At 36.4% G+C, this 26,411-nt stretch overlaps 2 protein-coding genes across 3 annotated transcripts; one reads left to right on the top strand and one right to left on the bottom strand.

Annotated features, from left to right (window-relative positions):
• Positions 1-3,621: 3,621 nt before the first annotated feature.
• On the top strand, positions 3,622-7,347 carry LOC146161488 (uncharacterized). Its single transcript, XM_083383605.1, has one exon. It carries the CDS (start codon positions 3,644-3,646, stop codon positions 6,848-6,850), a length of 3,207 nt encoding a protein of 1,068 aa, XP_083239731.1. The 5' UTR covers positions 3,622-3,643; the 3' UTR covers positions 6,851-7,347.
• Positions 7,348-18,214: 10,867 nt separating this feature from the next.
• LOC146161487 (CBY1-interacting BAR domain-containing protein 1-A-like) lies at positions 18,215-25,054 on the bottom strand. 2 transcript variants are annotated; one of them, XM_083384511.1, is made up of 10 exons: positions 24,939-25,054; positions 24,521-24,653; positions 24,267-24,368; positions 23,913-23,981; positions 23,472-23,570; positions 22,082-22,192; positions 21,360-21,473; positions 20,701-20,861; positions 20,257-20,341; positions 18,215-19,334 (listed from the first exon to the last, which is right to left on the bottom strand). In XM_083384511.1, exons 1-10 carry the CDS (start codon positions 24,980-24,982, stop codon positions 19,266-19,268), a joined length of 987 nt encoding a protein of 328 aa, XP_083240637.1. In that variant the 5' UTR covers positions 24,983-25,054; the 3' UTR covers positions 18,215-19,265. The 2 variants fall into 2 exon arrangements, with proteins under 2 accessions (XP_083240637.1, XP_083240638.1); XM_083384512.1 differs by having other exon boundaries at positions 20,257-20,366; positions 20,720-20,861.
• Positions 25,055-26,411: the final 1,357 nt, after the last annotated feature.

Genomic DNA, 26,411 nt, shown 5'->3' with positions numbered 1-26,411 from the left:
ATTTTTTTAGGCTGTTCATTTTGTTTAACGTTGTTGAACAATTACACGCAATTAAAGTAAAATTATTTTATTTTATTGCAGATTTAGTTATAACGCAATGAAATATGAGTAGAATTACGATAAAAATCAACATGGCAAATTTATTTGTATCGGATGATAGCAACTTATTGGTATCGGATGATTGCTACTCGGAAAGCTGAAGTCTTTGCAAAAGCAAAGTTGTGATTTAGTTCGGCTGCCATTTTGTGCAAAATCTGAACTAATCTTACTCTTCATGTTTCTATATTTTTGTCATGATGCAGAAAATTTAGATGTAAATCTTCATATTTGTCAACGTGGCATTGTTTTTAGTTTCCGTTGGTTACTGTTGGTAAAAGTTAGAATTAATATAAACTATAGAATAGAATCTTCTGTTATCCTAATTAAACCATATTAATAACTTAGTCAATGCTGATATTGAATACATATTTTCTGACAGGCCAGTGTCCACTAATAAGCACTCATCAAAATAGTAAGAACGCCACCTTAGACCTTAATATATTCGGCGCTGGTCTAGAATCCTACCACAGCGTTAAAACAATTATTAAACCAACGCACAATATTTGGGTTAGGGTGGGGGTTAGCGTTTGGGTGTGGGTGGTTGAAGTTTTATTATTGATGTTTAATAATAATACGTGACCTACCCAAACCCAAACGCTAACCAGCACCCTAACTCAAATAATAATGTGTGTTGTGGTAGGATTCTAGACCAGCGCCGTGAAAAGTTATGCAAAAAAAAAAAAAATAATAATACCGCATACCACAACGCATATTGTTTGAGTTAGGGTGCGGGTTAGCGTTTGGGTGAGGGTGGGTCAAGTTATTATTAATAATAAACATAATATTACTTGACCCACCCTAACCCAAACAATATGTGTTTTGGTAAACGGCATTTAAAGAAAAATTTTTTTTTTATTAATTTTTACGTACAATAGTGAAAGAGCGCCTAGAATCCTACCACAACGAAACACCATTTGGATATAGGTTAACGTTTGGGTTAAGGTGGGTCAAGTATTATTATTAAATTAGGAATATAATATTACTTGACCCACCCACACCCAAACGCTAACCCGCATCCTAACTCAACTTTTTTGCGTTGATTTTAGAACTGTGGTAGGATTCTAGACCAGCGCCATATATATCCAAGCTACCTAAATCTTTTGTTTATCACAAAATATTTAAATACAACCCAACATGATAATTAAACAACAAATTTACTTGTAAACAATCATAACTTGTTGATGTTCTTGGACAATTTTATTACAAATATATAGGGATGTTCAAAGTAGAATATCGAATCCTTGGATTCGAATCCAGATGTGATTCGAATCCAATTCTGCCGTTTATTTCGGGTAATTGGAACCGATATAATTTAATGTTTTACCGCCGATTGTTGCGCCTAATTGCACAAACGCGTGTGGTAAGTTGGCCTCTCGCTGCGGCGACCAATTTACAGTGCTTGCTTTAAATGTAACCTGGTAGTGCAATGTCAGCGTTTTCGGGCGACCAATTACCGCGTCTCGCGATAACTTTCGTGTAATAATTACGTGTCAATCAAGCGTTATTGGGCGAGCGGCTAACGTGTAATGTCTGGTGTGGAGTTCGCTTTCTAAATGCGTTAAGTTGCAAAAGTAACATTACGTTGTAAAACGTGTTGGCCGTCCACAAAATGCGCTATAGGGTTACTTAAGGTCAACTTTAGGCCAATATTCAGCGAGGTTATGCAGTTATGCGCAGTTTAATTGTCAAAAATTCGTTAAAAGTCAATAGTAACTTTGTATTCTTTGCAGTGCATTATTTGACTGCATAACAGATCACGTTAGTAAAAAATAAGCCCAAAGACCCAACAATGCTTGAAAAAACAGGACCGAATTGCTTAAGACTTCTGTGTGCAGTGTTGCATTGTACTCACTATTGGCTAAAATATAAGTTTAGGCAACAACCTGGACAGTTGACATATTACAGTTTACACAACTGCTTCAAATGACAGAACTTTGTTAAGAATGTTGAACATATGGGAGATTTTTTTTATTATAATGTACACAAGTTAGAAAATTGTTTGGCGATTTATTGTTGTGATTGTGGGTCCTGTAGGGTAGATTAAGATTAATCCCTACCCCAAACAAAATCAAGGTTAGATAATTTAATAACAATATACTAGGATTCGCTATTCTGGATTCGTTATTCTAGATTCGAAACCTATTATTCTAGAATACCTTGGGATTCTACTTTGAGCATCCCTACAAATATAATAACCCCATAGTCCCGGAATGCTGATCTCGATGGCTGAGAGTGTAACAATGCCTATTTTTTCTACCTGGTTGTAGTGTAATGTTGTAAGTATATTTTTATTCACCTCAATCCACATCTCTGAACCACTTAGATATGTAAAATATTTTTTGTTATGTTAGTTGCCAGTTTCACATAATGTATTTCAGTTATATCTTTGTATTAGTTGTTGCAGGCTGGTTTGGAATCCTACCACAAGCCCAATGTTTGGGTTAGCGTGTGGGTGGGTCTAGTATTATTATATTAATTATTTAATAGTTCACCTGGAGCCCTTAGTATTTCATTCCAGTGATTTTCTGCCAAAGATTCATGGCATGGAGTGCTGGCTCAAAACCACCCCAGTCATGTCATTTTGTGATATATATATAACCGGCCAAGCATAGACGTAGCCAGAGAGGGGGGCACAGGGCCTATGGCCCCCCAAAATTTATAAATATTGTATTTTTTAATCTGTTTTGTAGCATTTATAAGCAGTACCACAACAGTCGATCACAAACATGCCATACCATTGTCATGCACTGTTACATATGTAGTTATTATTAAGTTTGCTATACTTTTTAATGTAGTTTTACTACTTTTAGGTCATTTTGTTTTTGCTTTTTAAATGTTCTTTGAGTATTGCGTTAAAACTCAGTCAGTTGTTTATTTTATTAAAATTTTTCTGCTGGCTACGCCACTGTGGCCTAGTGAATTAACAATGAATTATACCCGATTTTGATGTACATATCAGCCTATTCTAATTTGATTACGCCCAAAAAAAATTTTTAAGCAAATCTTTTGGCGGCCAGAAATTATGGAATGCAGTAGGCCCCTTAAGGCAAATCGATATTGCATTGGTGATAGGTTCGGTGCAAAGTCACCCTGTTCGCAATACTATTGATCGATAAATTTCAGTTCATTTGAATTTATTTTGGAATCTATGAACTTTTTGATCAAAAAAATAAAAGGTTTAAGATTATTACTATGAACTTAATGTGCATTTGTGATGTTACATCTGTTTACTATGTACAGACCCTGGTATTTTTTACAATGTATAGTTGCAGAAATAAGTGGACAAGTCTATGTATGGCAAGCAAGGCTTCCATGATTGGACAGCAGAAAAGGGTTTTAGTTAATAGTTATAATCCTTTGCAAATATTTTTGTTAAAACTATAAAAAATTCAGTCTTGCTCATGTACAGTTTTTAAATAGTAAAAAATAATTTACCGAATTTGTACCAATATTAGTTAGTATATTTATAGTTGTAAAAAAATTATTTGAGCTGAAGTCAACCATGTATTTTCAGAGTTTCTGTATGTATATATAAGTTTATAAAATGGCGACTGGTGTAGTTATCAGATTGCGAAATTTGCCGTTGGCTGCTGGAACACTTGACATTCGGCAGTACTTCAAGGGCCTTCGTATCCCTGATGGAGGAGTACATATCATTGGGGGTGACGATGGCACTGCATTTATATTGTTTACAACAGACGAAGACGCCAGGCAAGCTATGATGCTTGAAAGCCAAACTATTCATGGAATGCCCATAAAGCTCATGCTGAGTAGTCACTCAGAGATGAAAACTGTGATTGAAGATAGTCAGCGCAGTTGCGAAGAACTAAGAGGCCTTAGACCTCCGGAGCCACCCATTACTAACATGGCCAACAGATCCTCTGCTGCCGGCAGGGCAGAGTACATGCAAATGAGACCTTCCTATGGGAAACCACCAAGTCCAAAAATGATGCCCCCCATTCCTGCCAATGATCTGTATATTGAGATGGATGGCATGCCACTGGATGTGACTGAAAATGAAATTGTGTATTTTTTTGCTCCCATACCGATTTTAGCTGTTCGCAATTCCTTAGATGAAGCCGGCAGAAGAACAGGAAATGTGATGGTCATGTTTAAATCAGTTGTGGATAAGTATGAAGCAATGAAAAAAGATCACAGCATATTTGAGAATTGCTATGTTAAACTGCAAAGCGTCCCAGAAAGACACTGGCAAATGTCTAACATACAAATGTATGATGCAATGCGATCCAGTGAACGAAAGCGCCCTATATCGCCAAACGAAGGAACTCCGAAGCGATCGCGAGCATTTTCACCACTGCGCTCTGACAATTGTGTTGAAATACGTGGCCTTCCTTCTTCAACAAGTTACAGTTCAGTGGGAGAGTTTTTTACAAGGCTAAGGTTTGCCGATGGTGGCTTGTATGTTGAAATGGATGGAAAAAACTGCAAGGGTAGAGCATTTGTAGAATTTCTAACTTATGCCGATTTTAAGGAAGCCTTGTTGAAAGATGGTGACATGTTCAATGGAAAGCAAATTCGTGTTATTAGCGTTTCAAAACAAAATATGATGGAACAGATTCGAATTCACAGAAAATATATTAAAAGCAAACAGGATGAGGAATTCCTTAGGGAAAAAGAGCGCAAACAAATGGAGCGAAAGATTAAAGAGGATAAAAAAAGAGAGCACCAGTTGCGGAAGCAAAAGGAAATGGATGAATGGCTTCGGCGTCAGCATCAAAAAGAACACGAAGAAAGGAAGAGACGTGATTTGGAAAGGAACTCCATTTTAAAAAGCATGGAGGTGAAACTCGTGGACCAGAAAAATTTGGAAGAAGAAAGGAGAATACTTCAAATGCAACTGGACAAAAGCATTTATGGCAGCTCATCTTCTAACCAAACCAACGCCCCACTCGTTAGTAGCCAACCAGTAAAAGAAGAATCAGTTTCAGGTGCTGGTGAAATGGACATTGAAAACGCAAGTTCGCCTGCAAAGCCTGTGGAAACACCAAAATCAAGTCCCTCTGTTTCAGCGCCATTTCCTATGCCTGGGTTTGGCACTTCAGGTGCTATGATGGGGGCCTCTGGCATGTCATTTGTAATCCCTCCACCAGGTTTTCCACCACCCCCAATGTTGCCACCAGGCCCATTCCCTCCACTTGGGGTGGTTCAGGATTTTTCTGCACCTCCACCCCCACTACCTACTGCTATTATTCCTCCACCACCTGTTCCACCATTACTGGCGGATTCAAAGTCCCAATCTCCACAAGTTACTGCTGATCCGGCTACTTCTTTAGCTACTGTTTCAGAAGCCTCACTTAGGCCTAATGGCACTGGCACTGATGCTACTCCAACCAAAAGCCATAAACCAGATTCTCCGACTCCAGAAGGTATCACCCAGTATTTAAGGGTTGCTAACTCACCATTTGGTGTTACTGAAGACCAGGTGCGGTCGTTTTTCAGCGATATCTCGATTGTTCCTGATGGCATCCAATTTGTGTCTTACAATGATGGTAGACGGACAGGACACATTTTTATTAAATGTGCATCTGCAAAAGATGCAGTCAAGGCAGCGCAGAAAAACGATCAGAGACTTTGTGGAAGAAATGTACTGGTTCAAGTATCTAGCCTTGACAAATTTAAAGAAATACATCAACGCCTAACTCACAAGCAACAAAACAAACCATATTTTCATGACAAAAAAGGTGGTCGCACTTCCCACCAGATGAATGACAGTTCAATAACCAATAGGATTTTACTAGACAGCTTAACTTGTGCTTGTATCGGTAACTTACCCTGGGATACAAACGATGAGGATTTAATGGTAGCACTTCAAGGCATTAACTTTGTTAAAAATACTGTTATCCTACTAAAGGAACTTAATGGCCGTTGTAAGGGTGAAGCATATTTAGAATTGGTTTCTCCAGATGAATGTGCAAAGTTTGCCAACTTGCATGGTGCTTTAAAAGTAAGGGGCGTCACTGTAAGGATTTTACCCTTGGCTCGTTTTGACATGATTGGGGACATCCAAAGCCACGATAAACGGATGAATGCAGAACTAGCACTTCGTGCACCCGAGCGGCCGATGGGCTTTCCACCACAACTTGCCCCCCCAAACTCCTCCCTAGCATTAGACCAAAGAGGCCACCCCCAGGATCGCATCGAGCCCCCCTTTCTTCCAAGAGATGATCGCTTTAAAGACTACCCACCTATGCTTGGCCCCAGGGATGCTCCACTCCCTCCGATGTTGAGAGAGTCTGACATAGGAAGACGCCCTCCTGCAAGCCATCCACCTCCTCCGGGAATGATAAGGGACTCCTTTCCCCCTCTCCCTGTGGGTCTTGATACAAGAATGCCCCCGTTTGGTCATCCTGACTTTCCGATGCGTCCGAGGTCACCCACAGCTGAGGATCTTCTGAGATTGCGTGGTGGTCCACCAGGAATGCCCTTTCCTCCAAACATGGGTCCGCCAAGAATGCCACCTGGGGGGCCACCTTTTCCTCCTAACCCCCATCAGGTTGTCACCATCAAAATGTCAAATCTGAATTTCAAAGTCACCCAAGAGGATATTTTGGAATTTTTTCATGGTTTTGACCCTATTCCTGACTCAGTGCGTCTCATGTACAACAAGGGTGGCAAACCTACAGGTGATGGAGTAATATCTTTCCCAAACATTGATGCTGCCCGTGCAGCATTGGATAAGCGCAGAGGGGTTCCATTGCTTAAACGCCCAACAAAGCTGTTTTTGGAATAAACTAATTGTACAATGGCGATGCTTTTCTGGCATTTCTATGTCAGCTTACAATGTTGATTAGGATATTTCTATATTTGGATAACTAGTGTATGCTACAGTGGTTCTTGTACTTCAATTTTAAGCAATCTTAAAATAAATTAAAAACTTGTGCCAAACTAAATCATTTATAAAATTCAATATATTTACACCTTGGCAAAATTACCTTCATCTTTTTTGAAATCTAAGTAGGTCAATGAAAAAAATAAAAAAATCTGCGTGACACTTTAAGACCTCCCGAGGCATACTAGTGTGCTGCGGCTCACTATTTGGGAACCACTGGTATACTGTGAAGAATTTTTCAAGCCAACAAAAAAGTAGCCTTAAACCGGTGTTGTAAAACACTGTTAAAAGTTGTTAGGTATGTTCTTTGCTTTTTTCATTAGCACCGGCAGAAAGCTAAATTAATTAATTGCAATAGGTTTTTACTATTGTTTTTAAAAAGCTGTAAAATGATTTTGAAAATTAAAAGCTTGCAAAATTTTTCTACAAGCTGCCTAACCAGAACAGCTAGACTTTTTGGGTGAAACCTAAGTTTTTTTGCATGTTAACTTGTTTTGTGCTGCCACTGCGAGTAATTGCTCTGAATGTTTTGTTGCACACCTTTCCTTTGTAAAATTATGTAACTATTAGTTCAGTTATACAATAATGTTAATTTAGGATTTTCACCTTTTGTTGCTTAATGCTTTTTTATTGTCAAATCTGTGCTTGTGAAATATGATTTTTAACAGGCTTGTATGTTATTAACCTGTTGTACATTCTTGTAAAAATGTGTAAGATACAAGCCTGTAATGTTGTTTATAAGCTGGCTTTCTACTGCTGAAAAATTAACTAATGTTATTCCCAACTAAAATTTGGGATATAGTTTATTTTAAAACGGTTAGTAAGATTACAACCAACCTACCAAATATAAAATTATATAATTCATAATCAATTCTGTATTTAAAGTTTGCTTTGTGTAACACTGCCATTGTGTTAGGGCAGTTGTTGGCATTGAGGTTATTAGTAGACTTTTCTTGAAATTGTATTATATTAGGAGTCCCAAGGACTTGTGTTGTTTGTATGTTAGTTAAGAAAAATCATTGACTTGATGGGTATATTTTAATATAACATTTTTTGCAAATCTGTATAATTCAGCTATAAAATAATTAAAACTATTAACCAACCTGACCTTGTCTTTTTTTCTTAATCAAACTGTTAAAAATAGTACAAGAAACAGTTATTTTTTAAAAAGCGTCTGAATCTAAATTTTTCCCTAAGTTGTGTTATCTGAAGGTATAACAATTTTTTTAGACCTCATTTGTTGTTCAGATAATTGTGTTAGCTTTACAGTTGTTTTATAAGGGCTTTGTAGGTTCTTAGCTACAAAAACATTGTGTGTCTGACAAGTTTGCGTTTGCTGCTGTTACCTTGTTATTAGTTAGCCCCATTTGAACAGATCCTTAAGTAAAAGTTTTGTTTAATTGCTACAAACAAGTTTAAACTAATCTCTATCAAGCATGGCTATTAAAAGCCTGTTTTGGAAATGTTTAGGTTACAAATCCACCTAAAACGTAGTCGTTAGCTATTGTTTTAAACTGCATAACAGATCATTTTTAATATACTACGATAAAAGCCTGTGTTGTTTACAGGAAGGGGATTTTGCTGATGTGCTGTCCACATAATGTCAGGATAATCTGATAATAGAACCTGTTATTTTATTTATGAACAATTATGTGTTATAAATATATGTAAATAAGCTTTAGATTTAACTTTTATATTATGTTGTTTAACATCTACATAAAAATATTATCCGATAGTGGAGGTTGTAGGTAGTTACATGTTACTCTAAATGCATGCTGTTCTGCATTTTCGCCAATGTCTTATTCACAATAACCTACTTAACCTGTGATGTTGTATAGGATTACTTTAAATGTATTTGCATGCCAAGGCTGCAGTGTGAAGATTTGTCATTACCATTCTCTACACGAAGTGGTGCCCATGTCTCCAAACGTATATAATGATATATGGATTGTTTCATGTTGGTTGTTTATTTCGCATTAAAATCTTCACTGCCGTGTGTACATATACCAATGTTTATAAAAAACGCCAAGTATTCTGCCTGCAGAATTGACGAGAGAGAACAAGTGGATCAATGTTTAGTTATAGGTTTGACATATTTTTTTTGGCCAAATTGCTTATATTGCATTGTGTGAAGTCATTTTAGTAAGAATTAATTTTAGTCCTGCCAAATCTGTTCATTTTTTTAATTGGTTTTGTTGTACCTAGCAAGGTTTAGTGTAAAATGTTAATTAATTGAAACTGAGATTATTTAATTGTTGTCATGTAGAACAATCTTTTAGTAAAGTTATTTTTCGATTAGGACATGTATCTGAGATTGAGTTGTATTGTAATGTTGTCAATCAAGGCAAATGGGAAAGAAACCAAATCTTAATATTTGTTGAATCACATAGACAGGTTTCAAACGATATCAACAAAATTGTATTTTGAGTCAGAAAAATAACTCCCCGTTTTAATGTGGCGAGAAACTGCAATTTTTTATTGAAAGCAGAAAAGCTTAGGGGATTTGTGTCATCCTTCAGTTGCCTCCTACGCTGCACTGTGTACATAACAAGCGAAAAAATGCTGTTTCAAGCGCACGTTATTTCCTGTCGCCTGTTTCGATCGCTGCAGATTAGTATTGAGGTTGGCTGCTGCAGACTTATCGCTCGATAAATGAGCAGATGTTTTTCAGTTTTGTTCTTTCTCAGCCAGTGCCTGAATTATTTATGCACGTAGTTTCACTTCTACAGTCTTACTTCCATGCTACACGTTGATAAATTAAAATCGCCACACAACAAAGTCACTCTCTTTACACACGTGTTTAAATCCACCCTGTTCAGAGAAGTTTAAACTGAAAGCAGGATGAAGCATGCAGCATGCAAGTGCTATGGTTAATTCCTCTAGGACGCCAAAGACCGCTTTTAGGATAAAAAAGCACCTAATACAAAATATGCAATTGTACACAATGTTAACAGCATTTTTTATTATACGTTTAGTCAAGTTTGTCAGGATTATAATTTTTTTAGCTAAAAAAGTTTGAAATAATAGGTTTTACATGCGAGTCTGTAAAGACGTAAGCTGGTTGACAAATGGTAGAAGCCATATGGTAATAATTTTTGCAAATGGTAATAATTTTTATCGGCAAATGGTAAATATTTTTAAAAGTCTCGTTAGTCAAATTTTTGTCACATATATTTTTATTACTTTATTACTATCTGTAAACACAAAAAACATGCGAGTTAATAACTAATAAGGGCTACCAGATACATAGGTTCTCAGTAAACGTTTAAATACAGTTCAGTTTCAGAGGGTGAAAAACACCATGTGATATTAAAATATTTACTCACAAATATAAATTGGATGTTTTTGTATTTTTTTTTAATTATATAGTCAGGTATTTAAGCTTGTGTACAAATTGATTTACTCTTGTATTAGGGACCTAACCTATTTATTATATGAATTTTGGGTCCTTCATTAATCGTGCGGATCATAAGAACCCAGTCAGCTTTATAATAGATGTCCGTTACAACTGAACCATTCATCAAGCACATAGCTTAATCAATGATATCTAGCCCTTTAAAGTCCCGTCGAGGTCCAGCCCACAACTATTTTTCACATTTCTCGAGATCTTACGCTTGCTAACTTTTGTTTAGTTTTATTAAGCTATACAATTTTTTGTACAAAATTATTTTAAAGTTTACATTGAACAAGAGTTCTCTAACGTCGGTTTATAATTGCTGGATCCCTGCTTATTATCCCTACGCGCGATTTTTGTTCAAGTACATCTAGTAACCTTGAGGCTGAAACTAACTCATGGTACTCTCGTCGAGTAAAAACAATTTCACTCCAGTCGAGTGATTTTGTTACAGTTGCGAAGAAGTGGGTTACGTAGTACAATCAATGCAGTGTATCATACAGATTCGGTTCGTTTTTTTCGTACCTGTAAAAGCGTACAATTTAGTACGGTTTCGAACTAGAATAATTCAGTAAATACCTGGACTCCTGAAGTCAATGAACTTTTCAGCACATTAACCTTATTGAAATTCAGTAGTTTTTAGGGACCGCTCACGGCTGTATGGGTTTTGTACAAGTACTCTATACGTGAGCTGGTATTTGGTATTCATAAAATAAGGAAAAAAAGAAAATTATTTAATGTGATGAATATTGTGGGAGTATTGATAGGATGTTTTTTTATTCTTTGGACCAAGCGTACTGTAATGTTTTATCAAAGTGTGTGATCTATATTAATGTCAGGTATGGAAAACAATATGATTTGTCATGATAAAACGTTATTGGCATATAAACTATTAATTAAATATGAGGTATTAATTTTCTGTCTACTAGAATAGTTAGACCATTACTTCGAAAAGCCACCGCATTGGCAACCTAGATTATTGTAAGGTATGAAAAAAACAAACAATATGGTTTGTCATGGTAAAACTTGTTAGCAAATGAACCATAGATTAAAATTTATTTACTCTCTGTTATATAGAATAACTAACGTATTACTCCGACAAGCCATGAGAAATGTCGGCGAGCCGAATGCGACCAAGCGACTAGCAGGCTGACCGTCTCCCAGTCATTTGTAAAAAGTGTCCAATAGCTGAAATGCCGAGTAAATCATGTTGCGCAAAACGATTACCGTTTTAGGATCTATACAAGGCGGAAAACGTAGCAGTCAGGCGTTTTTAGTATGAATTTATCTCTTACTAGATAAAATACCCAGCGTTGCCCAGGTTTATTTGAGTTTTATCTTTATCAACACTATGTAGCCTGTAAAGCCTTTCTAACAACAATGATCGATAAAGAAGCCTTTATACCCCGTTGTAAACATATTTAACCATTGCTGGGCAGTCTGAGTAACAACCTAAATCCCGCGTCAAGGGGATTGCTGTCGTTCACGTTTTTTTTTGTTAAACAAATAAGAAACCCACGCTCTTAGCCGTAGACAAAATCTGAGCGTATAGTAACCCAAGCCGGAACTTTTTCAACAAAGGTCAGGCGCGTAGCGTGACCGTTTCAAAGGCGGGTGTCCCGAACTTTCAATTTTGGAAATTCCCCTATTTTTTACGTCTGACTTTAATGAATAACGACGTCATAAAACATTCTGATCAGAAACAACTAACGTCCAGCAAAAGCGAACACGTGCGTCGTCGACACTCCTGCCAGGCGAAAAACTACCAAGACCGTAAAATATGTGACAGATTTTAGGAGAATCATTACCTATCAGCAGCGCAGTTTCCTAAGTTCCATGTACGGGACTAGCGTTAACTTACAGACACGTCTTTCGCCACCTGCAATACTAAACTAATCTAAAAAAGAAATACTAAACTAAGTTTTTCCGGGTTTTGGTGTGCCACGATTAGCGCAACATCTGCCCCGAGCTGTGTGCCAAGTCAAGCAAAATACCAGCTGCTGTTAAGGGAAAAAAGTTGCGTTAATTGCACACTAAATACGTGGTCTATATGCTTATAGAAAAAAAATTGCGTTTACTATCATACCTTAAAAATAGCGACTTCGAAACGCGCACGACAGTCATCAAGAATCTGCTTCAGTTCAAAAAATTCCGTTGTTAACCAATATCGATAAGATCAGACAGCTGACAGCGAGGAATATTAGCTGCGCCTAACTTCGACGTTTTTTAGCGTAAAAAAATAAAGACGGTTTGACTTAGCGTTGTTAATTGTCGAATTCACACAAGATAATCAGCCAACCTATACAAGTTACGAAAGTGAAAAAATATACTGCGTTTTACGGTCGACCAAAAGAAGACGAAAAGCGGGAGTTTTGCGTTAGGTTTTGGTTACGCATTAGCTTAAGACGCGTGACCCAATTACATTAAAAACATGACTGACAGTTTGCTAAACCCTGACCAAAACGAACAAAAAACGATAATATCACTCACAAAAAAGGGAGGTCACAACCCTCAGCCCCCCTGTTACGCCACTGTGCCACATGATTAGTAACCGATATCACCCAGGGGCTGTGATGTGAACAAACTCAAGCCGGTAAAATTTTACGTTTCGTGCATTTTTAAGATTGAAAATGGCAATTATTAGGAGCTTACGGCTGTTTAAAGTCGTCTATTTATCGTTCGAAAAATTGCAACTCCTCGTCGGCTATTCACGTCCGATTGTCAAGTGATTTCAATTGCGCACGAAACTCTTAGAATTGCGGTGTCTGAACAGCCTCTTTGGCGTTTTAATCACAAACTGTTGCGCTTTGTTGTCAGCAAAATGAACGATGCTTATCAACGAATTTGGCGATATTTGTAGTTTAATTCCGCCGTTGGTATGAAGCGTGGCTTCAAAATCGCCCTTTTTGAACTCTGTATAATTTGTAAATTATTCAGCTGAAACTGTGCAAGAAAAACACAAACATGACTTATTACTGAACTTACTGTAAGACGACCATTTATTATCGGTTTAGCGGGAAGCTATGGTTCCCGACGTTTTAATCTATGTTTCAAAATGCGACGGTCAAGCGCTCCTTTTTGAGATTGAGGCTAATAAAAACATTCAATAGAGCGACCTGCGGTGAAGACGTTTGCTGTACCTTACGCGCCTGTTTTTTACGTTGTTGAGAATGTTTATTTCAACAATAAAATCTATTTTCGTTATCAGGCCTGTTTAAGAAGAGTGCTTAAGTTGGTGACAGGCCTACTGCTAAATGAAACAACGACAACAATTGGTGATTAGGCGGTGGCGGCGATAAGCACCGGCGTGTTTTCAACGCCAGTTGCAATGTTACCGCTGTAAAATTGCAGCAATCACGGTTTTAGTTTTGTGATAATTGTTTACTGAGGTTTCAAAGTGTGTGGTCAAGACTCCTAGACACCCCCCACGCTACGCCCCTGGGTGTAGTAGACAGATGTCTTATCTTTACCGTTAAGAAACTGTTTCATGATACCGTCGAGAGAAACGTTTGCTTTGATGTATATTGTATACCGTACACGGCTTTTAATTTAATAAAATGACGTCAATATTAAAATTTTAAGTTTCGACTATGATTACGATTAATTAATAGTTTTTGTCATTAATCACGTGTAAGTTATGTGTAGTTGTGCGCAGAGCTCTGTTTTCGCTAGTTTTTTTTACATTACACGCAGTCGGATCTAAGGAAATCCAAACTTTCAGTTGTCTGAAAATATGGTTGTAGTAAGAATGGCCAAAACCAGTCTTGCAGAGTCCCACAAAGATTTTGTAAACGACGGGTTTTCACAAGGAGTTTTTTCAATTACAGTTCCAACTCGCACAGCTATACTTCTTAAGAAAATAAAACATGCTACTGATGTTTGGAAGTAAATTGTTTTGCCGTTAAATGTTTGTCGAAACCTATATCTTGTTTAATTACGGAAAAACATATATGTTACTGCATTTAAAAATAAATCTTATTAAACTTTTATATTAGGCCATCCTTGAAAAAAAAAAAAACTTATAAAAATGTAGCCTAAAAATTATTGCCGAAGCAAAATAGGTGTGACTTCATCTTTGTAGAGACGTTTTGATACGCACTATTACATTTTTTAAAGACATTAAAAAAAATTTACAGAAATTAGAAATTTTAATTTGTTTAACTAAAGAATTTACACTGTTTTATAATTAGCATTATATAAGACGTACAACGGCACTTTTCCATATTTTCTTAGACAAAAAATTATTATCCACTATAAACTAGAGATAGACCGATATATCGGTTTAGCGATAATATCGGCCGATATTTGGCTTTTACCGATATATCCGTACCGGTAAATGTAGGCCGATATTTAGTACCAAAATTTGTTATAATTTTTTGCTGTACAACAAACAACTTACCGATTTTTTGATGAAAAATTTTGAGATTTATTATCACGGCAAGTTAATATGCAAAATAATAGTTTAATGAAATTTATAAAAGTATATAAACTAAAACGTTATATAGATTTTTTCAATTAATTCAAGTTTTAAACATTTTCCAGTTATATAAAAAAAATCGGGTGTCGATTGAAAAAATTGTAAAAATCGGGTATCGGTCCAAAAAAGTGATATCGGTCGATCTCTACTTTGAACCTTCACTTTAAAAAAAACATTATTTTTTTAGTTGGACATAAACTGACACACAATATAGTTAACTTTCGCTTATTGTTCTATTATATGTTTGGCGTTTTTTGATTACATAAAAAAACTAACTCCAATTTAAACCAGGCAAGTGATGTTGTGCACCGTTGCTTTAGTTGTTTATAACTTACGTAAACATTTATTTACAAACGATAATCGCGAAAAATAAATAACGGCCAATTTGCGAAAAGACCAGTTCTTCAGTAGAACGTTGGTTAAAATTGAAAAGTGGCCTTGTCGTTAGAAAAACAGTTAAAAATGCCTAAATGACGATTGGTATCTAAAACACTGGATTTCGGGTGTTTAACAGAAGCAGAACACTTTTGAAATTGGATTTTTCTTTTTTATACACGCGCAAGGCTAACAAGCTGAATTCAAAATATTGTAAGTTACAGCAGTCAACAGGATATAGTTTGGTTCCTTTTTTCTGCACATGCGCTTTAGGTTTAATTAAAATATGGACGAAAACGAGCTAACAACTTCAGGTAAGATTTTTTACACTAACGTGTGGTTGCTAATGCAAATGAAATGTGACAATAAAGAAAAATCTGAATTGCTAAACTTTGCCAGGTAAAGTCACCACATTCGTAATCGACTGTATTTGTAAAAATTTTCAACATTATGTCACACAAACTTTAATAGCCTTGTTAACATTTTCATCACAAGAAGCAATTTTTACCATCATATGGAAAAAGTAAACTACCACACTAATGTAACCGACTTTTTATCCTAAACACATTTACTTGCAAAAATTAGAAGGAATAAGGAATATCGATTTTGTTTATTTGACTAAAATAATAACGTCATTTGTTGTGGATAGAACTACCGTAAATTTTGTTGAGTTAAGCCAAATATTGTACAAAACCAGACATATTGGTACAAACACCAGACAGTTTTCTGAGCACTTGCGTATAGATTGAACAATCTGTTGTTAAATACATATGGAACCTCAATGACGTCTGTCTTGCTAAGACGTTTTTTTTTATATTAATACGAAGTTTCGAAACTGTTCCAGTTATATTAGTATACTGTAAGCGCGTTTAAAACACAAAGCTGCCTCCGCTTTGCATAACGCATAGTAAATACCTCTTCTGATTGTTGCTAAAATCGAAGCCTTTACCAGCGGAATATTTTCCTGATTTAATGTATATGTTTGCCAAGAAACTTTGTTTGTAAAATTTGCTCTAACGCAGTCGTTCTCAAACTGGATCCGCGAGACAATTTTCTGGGACCGCGAAGCACCTAACAAAAAATCAACACGACGCTCCTTAAGAAGACAATTTTTATGCAATAAAGTTTTCAGGCAACTTACTTTTCCAACCCAAGCTCATTAATTGTTCATCCACGTTATTGCACGCTCTAAGTTGAATTGTGCATTGTGACGTCATAGTGTTGTGTTGAGAATTTGCGTTTTTTAACGCTGCCCTAAGGCTGTACGGTCACCGTTTTAAAACTGTTCGTGACTGCTTGACTCAAATAAGAGTGATTCATTAGAGGTTAACAACGCCGAGTCGATAGCAAAAAAGCGAGTGCAACCGTCCCATTGATACCATTAAAAACAACGTGTTATTTTGAGCATGTTTTTCAGGACCGTGGGCAATTAAAAAAATCTCTGGGGGACCGTTGCGTATTTTTTTGTAAAATTTGAGAACAACTGCTCTAACGTAACGTATAGCAGGTAAGAGGATACGAATGTTTCAAACATGCCAAATAATGTGAATGCCTTCCTATATCCATATCGAACGTGTTTTCAGGTAGAGCTGACAGAAAGCTTCAGCAAAACTTACGACTCGAATGGTCGTAAGGATGCAAAAGTCTACATTTTTGTATGTTACTAAATGACTAATAATGTATGTAAATGTCTAAAGAATTTGCTTACGTGATATAATAAAAAATGGCGTATTTTTTGCAAACAAATTCGCGTATAAATCATTTTTTTAGGATTTAATTTTTATGTGCGAGATAAAATCTGGTTGCAGTAAGCCCCCTACCCTTTCAAAATGGTGTCCACTTGTAAGCCAGCGGTTAGTGGAGCCGTTAACTCCCAACGGTTGCGCTGTTAGTAGTTGTTGTACTGCGTAAATATATGGAAGATAACCGTCCAGGCAAGCTTACGTATAACGTACGCTAATCCAGTCTTCTCTTTACGGTTACGATGTTGGCACACTTCTACCTACCTAACGCTGTACACCATATTGCTAGAATTCCATATTTCAGCCTTTGCGGGTCGGAATCGTATGTTGTTTTTAGCCACATATGACTCTAGACTACAAATATACAAGAGTGCAAAATGCGCCGAGCAAGCTCGGAAACCGTTACAAGACAGCACAATATAATTAGTTGAATATTTTTCACCCAGGTTGGGTGTGTGATTTGTATGACCCCTATAAGTGAAGAGCAACGGGCCTCGTCGAAGTCAATTTATTTTTCTGAAGTCGGACTTGTGAACTTTATTTCCGTTGTTTTAAACCGACTCTGCAGCCCTGCTTTCCCATATAGGGCATACGTCTGTGTATTTGGGGAAGTTTGCATGCAGCAGCTCGGTCTGATAGAGATGTTTTAAACTGATGATAGTTTCAAATTGTGAAGGTATAGGAACGTCATTTCATTAGGAATATCTACTCGCGCTTAAGAGCTGTTAGCGTATATAACTCTCTCTCTCACTAATTGTCTACTCTTTGTTTTTCAGATTTAGACCTTTGTTTAGTTTACCGTTAATTTGTAATACGAGAAACCGCTGACCTGAATGTTGAAAAAGCCCTGCCATTTAAATGACCGCCGACGCGTATTTCCACGCAAGTTCGTCTGAAGCTAAAGAGCAAAGGCTGCACTAATAAGAAGACCCGAAGAGCCACTTTCATAACTTTATTACTTGTTCATACTTGCACTCTCGTTAATAAACGTCTAACTTTTTTCAATGTGTTTAAACTTTGTTATAAATTTAGATTTAAGGAGTAAAATATATGCAGAAAGGCGGTATTGAACTCAGAGATATAACGTAAAACAGTATTATGTCCAGCAAACCGCCATAAAAATGTAAAGTTCGATTCTTACCCAGTACAATATTTCAAAATGTTTGCTAAATAGCCTCACTACATGGCATATTATATTCGTATTCGTATCTCCAGTGGGTAGGTAAATAAACCTTTTCGGTTGGTAAATAAAAGTTAATGCGATACACACAAGCAAGCATGTTTTAGGACGAATTTTATTTAAAAGGTTATAGGTTGCCGCACAGATAACTACTACATCTTACATTAAAGTAGGGCAACTTTGTCCCACCTAATAGAAATACATTGACGTGAGCGTAGTAGCTGCAAGAAAACAAGAACAGGCGAACAGAACAGTGCAATGTTATAAAAAAGGACGTGGTACTGTATTCGTATCTTCTGTCGTTGAAGCAACAACAAAAATAAATACTGGACGTTATTATAATTGCGGCTGCAGCAAACACAGGAAAACATTTGATTTTTCAAAAAACGAATAGGCCTACATCGAATCTCCCAATTTGCGACAGGCCATTCGGCAAATTTCGATATTTTATAAACGCGATTTTATAAGTAGACTTTGAAAGGCTGCAAAGAAAAAAAGCTGCGCTACAAAATTACACATTTTAGCTAGTAAAACGTAACAAATGCGAATAAGCTTTAGATTATGCTGTGTAAGTGTGTAAACGCCAAGATAGACACGTATTAACTGGTCCAGTACCCTTCAACCGGTTATGCTTTACAACTAAGTGTATACCGTATGGAATATACAAACTGACAAAAGTATACGAAGGGCGTGCAGATTGAAAATGTGCATGTCACAACTGCGACAAAATTAATTAATGTATCATGACGGTGTTTTTTATTTTAATTATTGATGAATCATGACGGTGTTTTAAATGCTATGTGGAAGGCTTGCCATCTCTATGTGAGGTCGCTTTGTACTTTCAAAGGCAAGATATAATTCCAATATAACACTTTACCAGATGACTAAATTTTATTTTTATGTCTTGTGCATTGCTATGCGAGGTGGCCTATGCAAAGTTTTTATTAAATTGCTGTTGGTATAGCCTACCACGGAAAACAGATTGAAGAGCACTGAACTAGTTTTTCCAACCAAGCTAGAGAAAGCTACATGAGCAATCGCAAACGCTACAAAAGCTTTCGCTAGTTATATATATTTAAAAATAAAACAAGGACTAAACCCGACAGGGCGAAATAAATTGCTCCCAGTGCGCCACCAAGAAACCAAATTCACCAGGGCTTTGTTCTTGCTCTGTTGGATGCAGGACGTTGTGCGATCTCCTCATCTTCATCTTCCTCCTTAACGCAAAACCGGAAATTGTAACGATGTCTTAATGATATTTTGTCTGCATTGCTGAGTTCAAAGGCTAAGTTTTACGAATGCACTAGCGCTACACCATCAATTATTTTGGAACTGCAATCTACGTTATTGTCGTTTTCGATCAGACTGTAGTAAAAGCCCAATTTGTGGTTATATTTTCACTTCGCTATTTAAGGGCGTATTTGACTCGGCCAGACTTTGTTGCTTAAATGTATTGGTAAATGGATTACAACCAAATTTTTTGGAAACCCTCATGAAAAAACGTCCTTCCAAACCAAAAAACCTATAGTCACACCAAGACCACTAATAGGACGCTATTCTCTGCTTCGCGTAATGTAATGCATTTTTGAAATGATACTTAACTTCTGTGCCTTTTTTTAATGCAACAATGTTTTACATCACAGTAACGTAACAGTTGAAAAAGGTAAATTAACTGGCTAGTGCATTGATAAGGTTTTCTATATCAATTGTTTGTATACATAGCTATGAAACTGCGGTAGGCGATAGTAAAAGGTAAACACAAAGCATAGATTTGTAACTTCCGCCTTTTAATTTTAGGAAAATAAAGCGTAACTTCCGCTTTTAAGCGTACGCATTGGCCTACATCAGTTATTTCAAAGGATATAGCACTTGTAAAGTTAAAAAGTAACATTGCATGTTGCATATTGCGATACAAATATGTTTGGTTACCTTAATTAGATATAGGGTCTTACACAGTGTCAGGAAAGTTACAAAGACTATATCATATCATCCTTCGGGTTAGAAACCTCTTTGCAACGAAAGAATGAACTAGCAAAATTGTTACTCAAACAAATGTAAAAAATAACGCCGATACAAATCCACCATTACACCGCAAATGTATCCCTAGCCACCATCGCGATCCCCGACTCCTAAACCCACCTCTTCGCTTTCTTCGTCCTCGTCATATTCCTGTGAGTCGGTGGCGTATTCCTCGTCATCGTCCTCATCTTCATCAACCTCCGATCTGCGAAAATATTGAACATTTCTTGCTACAATTCAGCACATGGGACTTAAACACGCCTAATTGCAATAACGCCAAAGAATTGGAGAATAGTCGGCGCAGCATGCAGGAAGGGCGATGGTTATGATTTTTAACGCACGATAAGATTTCTTAACTGATAATAGTAATTACTAAAAAATTAAACGTTTTTAAACATATATATTTGTTAACTTGACGTCGAACTATTTAACTAATATTAGTCAGTGGACTAATGAAATCACTACGTCGTACACAGGTCCTGCCTAATTGTGACTGGCAAACAAGTCACTTACTGTTTACAACTTTTACACTGTGAAAAAACAGTTTAAATCCTAAGCACTTACTCTTGCTGATGTCTTTGACCGCGAGCCTTTGCGACAGGCTGCGGCGGCGTCTGATTGGTCGACATCCTCGTCGAATCGGCCAATGAGCGCCCGGTGGCTTGGTTGGCCAGTTCCATCCGGTTTTGCATGTTGGTGCTGGGACGCAAATTGTTTCGAAACACCTAAGGTCAAAAAGAAACTAATTACCACCAACCTGTTTAGCAGAAAAACTGTGGAATTCGAACTACAACACACTCTATCCGCGGTGACGTAGATAGTTATTAAGATTACTAACAAATATCAAGAGTCATGAAGTTTAGGATGGAAAAATGTTAAGTTATTTTCCAAAAATCGGCATTCTTATTGTACTTGTGATTTTATATTAACATAGCTATTATAAAAAAAGGTTCTGCACAATTAACGTACGCTTAAACCAGACACAAACCTGGAAAAATATCGTCTTATACAGGGGTTCTTAAACTTTTTCGGCTGCGTCCGCTTACACAAATTTTATAAAGGCCGTGCCCGCCTTTTCAAATAATGAGTAATAAGCTTTTACTATTACTTTGAACGTAGAATGGTGGACGTTTTACAGGCCATGTTTTAAGATTAATAGAATAGTACAACCAGTACAGAAAAGCGCTTTCAGACAATTACGTCATAGCAGTGACGTCACCAACCTCGATGTGCTCTTCCTCTTGTATTTCCTGCAGCGAGTTGTAGGCTACCGTGTATTGCTCGAGAGCTTTGGCGTGGAACACCATCTCGATCTTAATGAACTCCGAAAAGATTTTCTGTTTTACGAAAAAGTATTAGGTTCAACGTGAGCTTGAAACGTTAAGTAACGAAGGACAAAAATGTGTAAGGTTCGACTTTCTGTGCCTATCTGCCTTGGCTGTAGAATTTAGTTCTAGAATTTTGTTAAGACGACAGGAGATCTTTGCTTAATTAAAATCATGGCGGCATTTTAACATAAAAATTGTTAAAAAAAAGTTAAAAAGTAAAACTAACCCAACAATATTTACTACAAAAAAAACAGTTGCTTTGTGCAAGCATTTGAAAGATGTATTTAAAATATATGCACGGGTCACTGGAAACCTCCTAAAACTGTCCGCGGAACCCCAGTGTTGTAAACAAGACATTCTAAAGAGAGGACGTTACGATTTTTTGGTGAGCACGGAAGGGAAAATATTCTAAAAACAACGGGCGTTGTTTTTTTAGTGTAAAAATAAAGTAAAGAAGGCAAGCATTGTGGCTGGGTTATTCCCGCTGGCAAAGAAGAAGGCCGGGAATTTCTAACAAGCCAGTAATGTCTGAGCCCAATCGTTGACAACCTGTCTCCACCAGGGGGCAGGTGCCGCCATGTAGGTAGGGCCCGAGTTAGCGTTCTGTTTGTTTTTACCTTCAAGTCCTGAACCTTTTTTGCCTCAAACTTGTCGATCGTCTCTTCCAAAGCTCGGGTCGTGCGTTCGACGTCCACTGAGCGACGCTGGAGTTCCGCTTCCGCTTGTGTCTGCGCGCGTGAAAAACATTGTGACGAAACAATCGTTGGAACGTCAGATTTGCGGTTTAAAAAGTGAAACACGTGAATAATGTTACATCTACATTAAAAAAAAAAACTTGGGTATTTACTCTTTTTGCTGGACAAATGACTTTTTAAAGTGAAAAACTGTTTTGCGGGTTGGACTCTATGATTAGATTAAAAATATAGGCGTGCTTGTTACAAAGAGATTTTTGTGGTTTCGTAATAAAAATGGCATTGTTTCTTTAATATTGATCAAACCAGAAAGATATCATAGGCTAAGTTTAGCTGAAACTTAGAATGGCGTCCTTGTACCGATAGATATTCATCGTTTGTGCTTGTAAGACATTTTAAAATCACATGTAAAAACTTTAGAGAATGTCGTTTTCAAATAGCAAAAAATGAATTAAAATTAAAAGCGCACCGGGCGAAAATTTCTTTCTCAAAAACTCAAACAGAATCAAGGTCTCAATCCATTTTATGTTTATTGGCAACCCTTCAGAGGCATTGTTGTTTCGCTGTACATAGAAGAAGCGCGCTCGTCGAAAACACTTTCGTTTTAGCCCCTCGGGATTACAAAACTGGTTTGCAATTTTTCTGGAAACTCGATATCCCTTGAGTACAAATGACGCCAAATAGGACTACAGGCATAGCACATTACTTAACGATAGTTTATGGACCATTCTCCTTGCGGGGTTACATTAAAATATTTTATCCTAGTGAAAATGCACGACAAACTTTATTTTACATATAACAACCACTATTGATCTCATCGCATATACATTAGGCAAAGGGACATTTAGCTAAAACGAAAACCTAAATGTGCCAACGGCAGGTGGCATCTCTGCCCGAGGCTATGATTTAAAAGTGGCATCGATTGAACTAGTGGTGAACGAAAAGGATTAACGTATTGTTGTTGCGTATGCCCTTTCAGCGGATTGTATCGTGTGCGTTATAGCGTATTCGGATTTACTGAGCTCAATATAGAAACCCGAGTTTCAACCTTCGTTTCATCATACACAAGTACGCTTTATTTCATAAACCAAGGTACTATATTACCGTACTGTAGGCGTATTACCATATTTGCGGTTCAACACATTTTTTTCCCATTAACTTTTAAGTAAACACTTTAGTTGCTTTTTTTCGAAGTTTCAAACTTCAGAATGGCAGTAGTAGCGGCTACTACGACTATAAGAAAAAACATTAAAAGCTGCCTGTTTGGGCCTGAAAAATATATTTCTCGAAGATGCGAAAAATTGTCTATACCAACCAGTGTGTGCCGATCTCCAGACTTTTGCCTCAAGGTCTCAACTCTATCTTGCTGCTTGAGTTCTTTGGTTCGAGTTTTTAGCGAATTTCTCAAGTTGCTCTGGAACAACACAAATTCGTTTGGCCCAATGCAAAGCAAAATAATGCGTTTTAATCGTTAGTAAAAAATCGATCATGTTTCTTATTTTCAAAGAGGTAACGTTATTGTATGTTGTGCTATTACTTCAAACTGAATCAAAATCATATGTCAGATCAAAGTAACTTGCCGTTTGTCAATATCGTAATGCAAACAAATGTGTTCTATGACTTTCACTTCGTTTGAGGAGCAAATATGTCGCCTTACTAAATATATACCAACATATGTTTGGGCATGTATACTGAACAAATCCACTTCCAGCATCAAAGTATTGTCAAAAGCAGTGCTTATTTAAAGTAAACATACCTGAGTGTGCTTACACTCTTTGCCATAAGTTGTCAAAGGATCAATGACCTTTCTTTCCAGACGCTCAATCTGGAGAACAAAGCACATTGTCAATCGGTTCAATAAAAACAGCATAATTAATTGAATGGATACTTTGTAAAAGCATAAAACAGTCACTGTGACAATGACAATGGGTGGCAATTATAATAAAACAAAAACATTATAGGAGTTGTTTAATTAAAATTGTAATAGGTTTTTTTGCTGACATGTACTATTTCCAAAAAGGATATTTATTCCAACAGAACAATTGATCGTTTCTTTCAAATGCTCTGGAGCAATACAAACATTGCAATTTTAGCAACTACATCCACTAACTTGGGCTTGTCTGTAGTCTTGTATTGCAGACAGGTGTTCAGCAAACTGTGTTAGACTGGTCTTTAGTGGATCTGGTTCCTTATCAGCATAGTCAATGCACAGCTGAAATAAATGTATACAACATTAGTGTACAATCAAACAAATCAACAAAACAATTTTATTGTCATGTTAAACAAAATCAAAAAATATTCTAATGCCATAAGAAACCTCGAAACAACTGGACATTTAAAAATCATGTACAAACTTCAACTTACCTTAGCCACACTGTCATATTTGTCTCTCAATCTTCCAGTTTTTCGACACACAGATCCGAGCTCGTTGCAAATCAACCCAAAGTGCTTGTCAACTTTGTGCACTGATTCTTCAATGAAATCAGTTTGTGCTTGTCTACAAATACATATGATTAAATTATAAAAAACATCAGACACATCAAAATGTTTTGTTTCAATATTTTGATATGCAATCAAAGTTTTTTTTTTTTTTTCACACCTGGGGTTCAGGAATGTAGCACAATTCAACCTTGTTTTTAGAATTTAGGTGTGCAACTTACTAATTAAGTTGTGCGCACAAATTGCTTTCTAAAATATCTCGGGCCTACCCCTGCCACAGAATGCAGATCAGTCATACAGCTATACATTTACATAAAAGTATTTTCCTATTTAATAAACAAACCTTGCCCTAGCTTCAGGTGATGCTGTGCCGCGACCAAAACTCATCACTAACACTTTTTATCCAATATTGCAGAATAAACAGGGATTGCAGTACGACTAAAGAACTAGTTGGAACCTAGTAGGAAGAATGATTAGGAATTAGCAACGTTTAATTATCAAAAAGTTTAACACAGATTTTAAAATTTAAAATGCATTCATCAGTCCCACACACATATATGAAAAAAGTGGGCTGGCCTAGAATCCTACCACATTTTCATCAAGGGATTTATAATGCATGCATTATTTTGGTTAGGGTGCTGGTTAGGATAAACTTGGGTTCGGGTGGGTGAATTATTAATATTATTACATTTATTCTCTCATGCTAATTTCTTCCTTGTAATCTAAATAAACTCGTTTCGTTACTGTAAAAAAGTGGTAGGAGTCTAGACCAGCGCCGAAAAAAACTAATAAAACATGCGACAATTTCTTGAAATAAGTTTATAAATCTTACCCTTAACAGAATAAATCACCCTGGAAATTAACCAACGCTTTAATAACACAAAATAACAGTTAATTCATTTAAAATGTAAGTTCTAAAAAGTGTTTACAAAATCGCTGATGAACCAAAAATAATATATCTTTCGTTTTCCTAGTATTATATGCTTTGCATAACACACTAACTTCTGTACAACGTTGGAATTATACTAATATGTAAATTGTCGATACAGATAAGTATATATATTAACACTACACGTTAACTAGCCAACATTTTGCTATTATCTGAATTTTATTGCCTCGCAACAGTTTTTATTTTTAGCGTCCTGTTTACATGCATGACTGCTTCTTAATGGACCGTGAATTTTATTTATTTCAATCTGGGTTATATATATTTTTAATTTAATAGTAAGTTTAAGCAGAAATTAAAGCATAGTGAGTGTAAGAAAATATTAAGTATAACTTAATATGATATTAAGTCTACGAACTTTTTAGAAGCATTTTTATAAATAAAATTCAATGTAAATTATGATCAGTCTCAGTACATGTTTCATGTTGTACAAAGAAGGTTTGTTTCATTGAGCGGTATACGTGGGGCAACGACCACATTCTATTTTCATTATTTGCAAGGTCAGAGGTAGAAAACCAGTTATAAAATACCATAGAGCCAGACATAGAGTTACTTTGTTACCCGCCAAGAGCCACGCGTTACACATGGGAAAAAATGAATATTACTTCTCTTTTCCATACTCATACACATACCATTATTCACTTTCAACATTGGGCGAGTTATATTAACACTATTTGTTATTCACACTGAAAAGTTTATTAAATAAAGCCATCAGGCTGTCGAAGTTCCTCAAACACTTTAAGATGTTGTCCATTTTTTTTTCTTTTTTTTTCTTTCGTGATTGTTCGTATTATACCTTTACTTCATTAAACAATTAGATAGCGAACTATGAAGTTTATTTCCATTTAGTATAGTACTTTGCAACTTTTG

This window comes from Ascidiella aspersa, chromosome 3, assembly GCF_963924565.1.
Source record: "Ascidiella aspersa chromosome 3, kaAscAspe10.2, whole genome shotgun sequence".
NCBI classification, from domain to species: domain Eukaryota; kingdom Metazoa; phylum Chordata; class Ascidiacea; order Phlebobranchia; family Ascidiidae; genus Ascidiella; species Ascidiella aspersa.
Note: the sequence above shows the minus strand (reverse complement) of the source record. Positions and strands in the feature narration are given on the sequence as shown.